Source organism: Populus euphratica, unplaced genomic scaffold (assembly GCF_000495115.2).
Source record: "Populus euphratica unplaced genomic scaffold, PopEup_1.0 scaffold152.1, whole genome shotgun sequence".
NCBI lineage: Eukaryota > Viridiplantae > Streptophyta > Magnoliopsida > Malpighiales > Salicaceae > Populus > Populus euphratica.
The window spans coordinates 302,189-312,428 of NW_011500040.1; the positions used below are offsets into that span (position 1 = coordinate 302,189).

Consider the following 10,240-nt stretch of genomic DNA (forward strand, 5'->3'; position numbering starts at 1 on the left):
AGACCACTGCCCTTCTCTTATTTTCTTCAATCTTGACTGATTCTAACATATATTAGGGTGCCATCTTCAGTAGTATGATCTTTCTTGTCAATGAATTCTTTATTATAATGTAATTAATCCCTCAATTAATTAATTTAAATCTCATCCCACCATACATATATAGTTTATACAAGCAAACAGACACACATTCTAACTTCAATTTCTCTCTCCCCAATAACTCCACAGTATTTTGCTCCCCTGCTCTCTCTTCCACTAAATCCTCTCTATCACCATACCATGAATGCCTATAGATCAGAAGACAATTCATACTGTTATTTCCATCCCAAAGAGGTTGTTGTTGGGGTTTGTCCACTATGCTTGAGTGAGAGGCTCCTCATATTGGCTGCGAAGCAAGGCAACCTTTCTTCTGCTCGAGCAGCTCATAGAAATGAAGGCACAACACACAAAAAGCCACCCATCAACCTTCCAAAGATTTTCGCTCTTGGTTCTTTGCTAAATCGGCTTGAGTTTCGGAACTGGAAGTCTAGTAACTCTGATCACGATGCTGAACCCACCAGTCAAGAAGGTATAATTTTTGCTGCAAATGTTTTCTGCTGTTGTTCGGCACTTTGATTGTCAGTGCTCTTATTATTGCAAGAGTCCCAGTTCTTTGCTGTTCTTGAACTCCTTCCAGCACGAGGGTAGTCTGTCTATGCAAAATTGTTGGTGTAGTGACAAAAGTATAGACAGTCAGAGTACATATACCATCTTGATCAGTCCGCACTTCCTTAACAGATGAGATTTAGAAACTTTTTAATTATTAGTATCATTGTGTTTCATTATTTCTAATTGTTTTGCTACTGTAAATCAAGCTCGTAAAAAAATGAAAGGAAAAAACTTGTAATTCATGAACCTACATAGCCCACGTTACTGAGGAAAAACACGAGCCCGCAGCATTATTGTAGGAAAAGTGTTCATGAAAAGATGAATTTCGATATGATGACAGATAGCGCTAATCATATGGATAGATAATTTCATCAGTGCACAATCAAACAGCTGCAGTTACTTTTGATTAATTATCTCATGCTAATATTCAACACACAGATAGGTCATGCAAACAAAACCTAGCGACGGACCCCTTAGGGGATGTCTTTTCTTGCAGATCATGTTTTATATGGTTAATACTCTGCATGAGTCTGCGCTTATTTGTATTTAAAAATTACTGATGCAATTGAAACGCAACATGCATCTGTGCTTCCAAGTTGGAAGTATACAAACTACGTTACTTTTTTCCATGTCTTTTGATTCCTTTTCTCTTTGTAACTCATTATCTCAATTTAATTTAATAAGCCTTTGTAGACTCCTTTATATCAATCAAGTTTGAAGAAAATGGTGCTGCCTCATGGGAAAAGGGCACAGTTTCTAAGGTCTTCATCGATCCTTCTAGCAGGTCATGGAATCAAAATCTCAACATGGAAGCCAAACAAGGCAAAGATATTAAGGAGAACGTCAGTATGATGGAGCAGGCAAAACCGCGTTCCTCACTGAGGTGGCGAAGGGGGATTGGTCATATGTTCAAACTAATCAGATGGAAGAGGTCCACCATGGTGGAGGGAGTCAAGGTGAGGAAGAGCTGGATAAGGACTCTGACAAAGAGGAGCACCAAATAAGAAAGAGAATTCTACAGAAAGGAACACCTGCCTTTTCCACCGCACCATTCCTCTTTGTGGCTTGAGCTTCATTCCGGACTGTCAAGCTCTATATTATTGAGATGGTAGAGTCAAAATATCCTATAACTCTTAAAAGCTGCTTGGCTTTGAGATTCGTGGGTTCTTTATTTTTTATTTCTCCCTTTTTTTCCCATATTTATAAACAGTATTGATAATGTGTACATAAATAAATAAATAAATAATAAATTATTTAATGTTAAAGACAGTGGTTAGTCAATATCTTAATAATAAGTTAATTAATATATAAATAATAAAAAATATATAAATAATAAGATAATTAATATTTTTTAATTTTTTGATTTTTTCTCTTCAAACTAAAAAATTCAGAAATTCCAAGGTTATAATGAAAGTTTGAATACCTGCACATATAGTTATAGTCTTAATTGAAAAAACTTAAAAATCACCTGATGATAAAGTTGATATATTTATAAAAAGATATAAATGGCTTACAAGAGCTTTAAATTCAATAAACAAAAATATTTGTTTTTAAATTTTATGTTAATTAATGTTTTAAAATTTAAATTTTATGTTAATTAATGTTTTAAAATTTATGAGTTTATCTTAAAAGATAAAAAATATTAAACTCTTACTTGGATGGTTTAAATGGTATTATACCCTTGAACCATATTGTTTTAAGATAATGAAAAGACTAGAAATCTTCTTTTTTTTTTATGATATTAATAGAAGATAAATATTTCTTTTCTCTACTTTTAGTGATATTAATGAAAGATAAATATTTCTTATATATCATTAATGAGATAGTAAATATGATACGTCTCTTAATAGATCTTGTATACATATATGAGTATAGAGATATCATTACATTAATATGAATGATTATTTCATATAAAAAAGGAGAGCAATTTGTCATGCTTGCAATACTTTTATTTTAGAGGATTGTCTATGATCAAACATATAGCCTTAGAACTTCGTAATAGTTGAATCTAAATGCTTCGAGCATATCATACTTACTAGAATCATGTTATTTTGGGTTTGACTGATTGTCACGCTTAAGTGTTTTGGATTTGACATGTTTGCTAAACCGTTACTACCTTGGGTTTGACTAGCAGTTAAATCTAAGTTTTTTTGAGTTTGGTATGCTAGACTCACACTATCTTGAACTTGACTGGCTGCTAAGTTCAAGTTCAAGTTCTTTGAGTTTGGCATGTTTGCCAGACTTACATTATCTTGGACTTGACTAACTACCAAGTTTAAATTCTATGAGTTTTATGTGTTTGCAGTACCTTTTTTTTTAAGATGATTTTTTTTAAAAAATCTATAATAAAAAAATATTGACTCATCAATTGCCTTTAAGCTTTTAATGTGTAATCTTGCATTAAATGTTTAAGAAATTTATAGGGAGACGATTGGTTAATATATGTCTTATCTTCATTTGGAAAAAAAGTATTTAAACATTGGTGATCTAAATAGATTTTTTAAGGAAAAAGAAGCATTTTTTTTTGGGAAGAGCACTCGACAATTCATAATAAATGTTACAGGCTTTTAGCATTCTTAAGATTACAATGAGGTGACATTTGTTTCTCATTTTTATCTTTCCCTTCTTTCTTTTACTTTTGCTAAACATTTTTTTTTCAGTATTCCCTAACTTAGGAATTTCTATTTTTTCACAATAAAAAAGCCATTTAATAGCTTATAGGACTTCTTTGACCAGGTAAACCAAATCTTTTTTCCTTGTACTTTCATAAAAAATCTTTCAACCTTTTCTTCGCTCTAACAATATGACTTCTAGAAAAGGGAAGCAAAATATATCTCTTGAAGGTGATTTTATTTTTATACCTGAAACTAAAATCACTTGTCGAAAATCTCTAGCTATAAGGATTAACCCTAGATTTGAAAGGGATGATGCTTAACCATTTTTTACGGGAAGAAGGGATGAGGTCATTCCCTAGAAAGTTTCAAACCTGAGGGGACAACTGATTTTACCTAGGACTTTAATGGATGACATATGAACTTTAGTGACCTCAGATCAAATAACCCTGACTAATGTTAATAAGCCAATAAAGTATATAATGGTAGTCTTTGAAGCTGGTGATGGTATTTCTCCAGCCACTAAAAAATATGATGGGAGGTAATATTATCATTATTGCCCCCCGTATATCTATATGAGTTTGAATACTCATTTTCTTTACATGGATTTGTAAATAATGCTTTGAGGTATTACGACCTCTGTCTTGCTTAGATTTATTCTAATGGATGGACCATTCTATCCTCATTTCTAAAGGTATTAAGGATTTTGATCGAGGAGCCTATGGTTAGGTTATTTAGGTAATGTTATATCTTGATCAATAGCACTGAATAAAGACTTTTAATCCCTTGGTTATTTTTTACTTTCATTAATAGATGAAATGGGCAAATAAAGAACACTATAAACGAGAAGTCCTCTCGTTAAAAAAATAAAGGGAGCAATGGGTGATAGTGAGGTATGATGACCTAGCCAAACCTTAGGATGGATATAGTCTAATATAAGGCTATATCTATTATTAAAGAACACTCTCAGCAGGTGTGAATGATAAGCTTTTCTTGAGCCCGGAGGAGGAGAGAATGTGCACCAGGTTGAATAATCTCATACTGAATATGACATCGGTTGTATGACTAAAGAGATATATGGTGTTTTGGGTAATCATGTTTTCTTATGTTTTTTTTTTAATACATTTTATTTCCTGATTGATTCCTTATACAAGGTCTTTACCTAGGACTGTTAGATTCCAATTTAGTGGGCTTACCCCTTCTATGCCCTCTCCTAGTGGCGACTCTTCTTCTGAAGATAGTCAACCATTGATGCGAAGATGAAGATTTAGGTTTTCTATTCAAATGAATATTAAGGAGATTGTCACAATCTAAACCAAGGATGTTTTTAAAGACATCCTTGTAATTGGCTTTTTTATTGATGAGATGTGTCAAAAGGCAATAGAGAACATATTTTTTAAACTCGACTTGGTGGTTGACTCGGTATAATGATTAGGTCACGAGTGAAATGGGTTGACCTAGATCAACAAAAAAAGAGAGAGAGAATTGGATGATATATTTATATGTATGTCTTCTTCCTTTCAATCAAATTAATTTCTATCCTACACTAATACTAAAAGAATAGTATAGGCAAAAATTTAAATATTATAATTTAAAAATTTCTCATTCATGATATACACATATACACAAGAAAATCTTTCATGCCATCATGGAAACAACACCCTTTGACTCCATTGCAAACAAAGGTAATTTTGTTTCTAAGTTTGTTGCCATCATGCTCTATGAATATTTTAAAACTAGAAAAAAAACACATAAAAGACTAGTTTGTCCAAAATTACGGAGATGCAAATAAAAAACTAATTTAGAAATCATGACTTCCTAGATGAAAATACTTAATTAAATAATATGCAAAAATTACCAACCTTGGTAATTTAATAACCAGCATGCTGTTTTACTTGGATAAATCAAGCAATAAAAATAGAAAAGATATATAGTTTACCTGAATGTTTCTGTTAACAACAAGAGGTTCTTTAAATGTCTGGTTACTAGTTCACTTAAACAATTAATAAAGAACAGGGATATGAGAAAGAAGAATAGTTTAGAAAAGAAATAACCAATATGAAAGAATCAACCAATAAAAACAAAATATAAATAATTTACCTGAAAAAATGGGGTTCTTCAAATGTTTGGTTACAGGTTAGCTTAAGATTAAATGTTAAGAGTAGGTTTTATAATTGCTTCATTGGAGTAAGTACATAGATTAGGTTTTCTATCTTTGACTCTTCAATGAAACAGTAACATTATATATATATATAATAATAAAAAATAGTCGGGTCTCATCTGGATTTACCCGGGTCAACTAAGTTTTTCGGTCAAATCCTTGGATCCAGGGTCGATTCACCAAACCGAGTTTCAAAACTATGACATAAAGGTCTCACTCTCCCCAACTAAAGGGCCTTGAGGTGTCAACATTAACCTTAGTCATTCTAGAGGTTGTCTCCTAATAGAAGAGAAGAAGAGTTTCCATCATTTCAGATTCAAATATGAAGATTATCCCTTCTCCATATAACGTTCATGCTCTTTTGAGCCTAATTTACTTATTTCCTGGATCCTCCAACCAAGATCCTACATCTTTCCAAGAGGAGGATATCTTCTCTAATCTCAAGTTAAACCACGTCTTTATTTTTTTTTTTCATTGTAAGTGAGGAAGGAAGAGAGATAATGGAAACCATTCTTCAAGGGAAGTCCACAATGAGACTTGGTGGGTTGGATGTGATAAAAACATTGGATAAACTCATCACATTTCCTTCTGATATGGAATAATCGATTGACCCAAACCTCTAGCGTTACTTGGCCATTATTAGACATATAGCTTTTTAGGTAAAATAACAAACTAAATATTTTTCTTTATCTATTTTATTATGCTATTTTTAAACATAACTTATATTATCTCTTTGGTTGTTTAGACCTTTATGATGTGTTCCCACTCAAAAAGTAGATGGGTTAAGGATATAAGGGTAAAAGAGAAGGCCATTAGACATTATTGTGCTGACAAGTTTGAAGTACATAGACTTGAAGAAGAAAACTTTTCTTAAGATATTGAGATAAACTCTCTTAAAACTACTTACTTCAAGTTACAGGGGGCAGATGAGAGCTTAGACCCATGTCTTGGAGTCAACCAAGCAAATAATGGCAAAGACTTATAATTTAATTATATTGACTTCTTAAAGAGAGGGATGCTTGATTTGAAAAAAAAAGTGGCTGAGCTAAAAGGGGTGAGAGAGACTTTGAGAGAGGAGTTAAGGAGAACTAGGAAGGAGTTTCAAAAATCTTATACACATATGGAAAACTTGAAGAACTCCTCTCAAGCTTTTTGAACTGAATATGGGAAGTTTGTGTCTTTAAAGGAGATAGTAGGAGACAGGTTTTTCTTGGTCATGTCAAACTTGTATTTATTTAACCTTTTTAAAGGGATATTTACTTTAGTGAGAGTTTCCCAAACAACTAAGTCCTTGACTTTGTTAATATCTTCCAAGTTAGAGCTGCAAAACAATAGATGAAGTTTACCTAGCTTAGGAACCTGATATGAAGATGTTATTTCCTTTAAGTGTTAAATAATGTATTGAATGCTCGGGCTTTTAAAAGCCTTGAATTTAGCTATAAGGTATATGTTTTATATTTTAGTTTTTTTAGATTCTATGTTACATCGCTTGCATCATTATTGTGTTTAAGCACGCTAACATGTTGTGCTAAGTAATCAAACCAGTCTAATGCCTAAAGTTAGGAAACATACATCTTTTATACTTAGAAAAATTATTTGAAATTTTTTTATTGACCAACAAACCAACGTGGGTCAACACATGTCCAATGCCCATGGTTGGAAAACATATATTCCCGGGTCCAACACTTAGAAATTTTTTAAGAAAAAATCTAAAACCAACACGGAAAGTTTAAATGACCAACATTCAATAATGACTATATATCCATGTTGCCCCCTTTTTAGGGTGGAGATGGGTTATCTACATCAGGTAGTTTACATGCTGTTGAGACTCAAGATGTTAGATAACATGATTGTCATTGTAGTTGGGACCATTGTTTTCAAGAGACCACTCATCAATCACTTAAAGATTGCCATTGAGGAGAACACATATCATTCCCAATACTCTGAGCCTATAAGCTTCATTCCTAACTCAAGCTATTAGATGTGACTTTTCTAGGAAGTTAAGATTGGTTTTAAGATATTGTTAATTGCCTTTTGAGGTGCAATAGACTACCTGGGGGCTTGAACATTTAATTTTAGCTATTTATAACTTTTTATAAGTATTTTTATAAGCAACGTCACTGCTGATGTTTCAAAATCTAAGATACATAAATAATAGGTTATTTAGTATTTGAGATAGTGGTTAATCAATATGTTCTGATACTTTAATTTCTTCTCTTTAGACTAAGAAATTCTAGGCTTATGGTAAAAGCTTGAATACATGAAAAAAATAGCCTCAATCACGGTAATTTAAAGATCCTCCAATGATAAAGTGAATATATTTATGAGAAAGACAATAAATAAATTATAAAAGCTTTAAATTCAAGAAACAAAAATGTTTATCCTTGAGCTTTAAGTTAGTTAATGCTATGAAATTTATAAGTTTATCTTAAAAAATAAAAATTTATGAACTCTTACCTAGATGGTTCAAGGGGTATTTATACCCCTTGAACCTTGTCATTTTCATATAATGGATGAACTAAAAATCCCTATGCTTTTGGTGATATTAATAGGAGATAAATATCAATTACTTATCATTAATGACATAGTAAGTATGGTAGGTTCTTTAAAAGACCTTGTATATACCTATGAGTATAGAAAAATTATTACATTAATATGAATGATTATTTTAGATAGAGATACACAACAATTTGCATACCTTCAATACTTTTATTTTAGAGGGTCGTCTAGGATCAATTATATAGGCTTAAAACTTGATAATGATTGAATCTAAATATTTTAGGTTTGACATGCTCGTCAGATAATCGTTACCTTAGGCTTGACTGACTACTAAGCTCAAATGTTTTGAGTCTAGCATGGTTGCTAGACCCACATAATTTTGAATCTGGCTAATTGTCAAGTTTAAGTTTCAGCTTAACATGCTTGTTAGATTCTCACCACCTTGGACTTGGCTGACTTCTAAGTCGAAGTTCTTTGGGCCTGAATGCTACCTTGGGTTTGGCTAACTATAAAGACTAAGTTCTTTGGGCTTGACATGTTTGTTAGATCTATGACATTTTGAACATGATTGATTGCTAAATCCAAGTTCTTTAGATTTGACGTGTTTGTCATATTCATACTACGTTAACCTTAGCTAGCTACCAAGTCTAAGTTTTTTGTATCTGACGTGCTTGCTAGACTCATATTATCTTGGACTTGGCTATCTTTCAAGTCCAAGTTTTTTAGATTTGGCGTGTTCGCTAGACGCACATTCCCTTGTGCTTAACTAACTACGAAGCCTAAGTTTTTAGGGTATGGCGTGCTTGTTAGACCATCATTATCTTAAATTTGATCAACCGCTAAATCTAAGATTTCTGAATTTGATGTGTATACTAGATCCATTTTGTTTTTAATATGATTTTTATTTATAAAAATCTAAAAAAAAAATGTAGACTCATCACATATAGACTGTAAAAGATTTGGTGCAATGTGCTTTTGCTTCACAATTTGCATTGATGATATTGAACAGATCCTGCACAGAGAAGTATTTGGAAGTATTTCCTTACCCATTCTAATTAAATTAAACTGCTTAACCTTCTGATAAGTGCCCATATAGAGTTGAAACATTGGGTCATTCAAGGGCCCTCACGTAGCTTTTATCGCTTGTCTTGTAGTTGTCTAGATTGGAACATAAATGTTTGGTTCCTTGGACGTTATATATTTTGTGTTCCTAATTCTTAAAGAGCACATAATTTATGATACTGTAAGGAACTGTATCAAATCCTTGTGTTTAATTGTTCTGTGTTTCATGAATTAAGAAGAAATTAAGTTCATCATCAGCCTCTCCCTTCCCCTCGTGTGAGTCATTTTGCATGTGCAAAGAAGGCCAGGAGGCTTGATTTGTTCGTTTGGACCCTTCACTAGGGCATGTTATGTCCCAGTTTCAACCTAATTAATAGGACGATTCCTTTACAGGACCATGAGAAAAGCCTGAGAAGGAGTGGGCGAAAATGACGAGGCATCAATCTTCACCCAACTCCAGCGACAACAATACAAGAAGAAGATGGCAAGTGGATCCACCAGTTGCGTAGGAAAATATTGACAGTATCTATATTCCTTTATGCCCACAGCACTGTATGATTGGCAACTTCAACTATTTACTTTCCAATCGAGTTACATGACCTCACCAAAGTTTATGCTAACATATACACAATCTTTTTATACATAATATGTTAAAATATACAAGAGGATAAGCATAGAAAGCAAAAGAGTATTGGAGCTGCCATAAGGACTCCATAATTCTTCCACCCCACCATGATCCAAGAACGCGCGTGGTCAGAAACATTAAAGGGTAACAGTTTTAGTTTCTTTACTTGTATGATGATGAAGGGCTTTCTGTGCAATCTTAAGCAAACAACCTTTCCACTTGGGGCACACTTTCACATTGTTTTGTCGCACCTCATAGAGAGTGAAACTCCTGTCCACATATCCAAAGTATTTTTGAAAAAATAACATTAGAGACTTTAAATACCTAATTGGTAGCCCTCTGCCCATAACTATCTCCTCCTCCTCCTCCTCCTCCTCTACCAATACTTCCTGCTTCCCCTGGCATTTTAAATTTCACAGGGGAATCTCATACATTCCGATATTCTCCCTTAACCGTAGTTATCTCTCTAGGCTTGATTCTCGTGTCAGTTTTATTTTCATTCGCTTGGTTGGATCGATGCGAAGTCAGGAATATGCTTTTGCTAGCATTTAATTGTTTGCTTGTGTGAGGCTAAGAGCTCCTACTTCGTACATGGTGACTTGTGAGTCCATGATGTGATGAAACAAGTCCTCATCA

At 33.1% G+C, this 10,240-nt stretch overlaps 1 protein-coding gene across 2 annotated transcripts; it reads left to right on the top strand.

Annotated features, from left to right (window-relative positions):
* LOC105107231 (uncharacterized) lies at nt 1–1,867 on the top strand. 2 transcript variants are annotated; one of them, XM_011001082.1, is made up of 2 exons: nt 1–565; nt 1,330–1,867. In XM_011001082.1, the coding sequence occupies exons 1-2, from the start codon at nt 277–279 to the stop codon at nt 1,647–1,649; spliced, it is 609 nt and encodes a 202-aa protein (XP_010999384.1). In that variant the 5' UTR covers nt 1–276; the 3' UTR covers nt 1,650–1,867. The 2 variants fall into 2 exon arrangements, with proteins under 2 accessions (XP_010999384.1, XP_010999385.1); XM_011001083.1 differs by having other exon boundaries at nt 11–565; nt 1,339–1,867.
* Nucleotides 1,868–10,240: the final 8,373 nt, after the last annotated feature.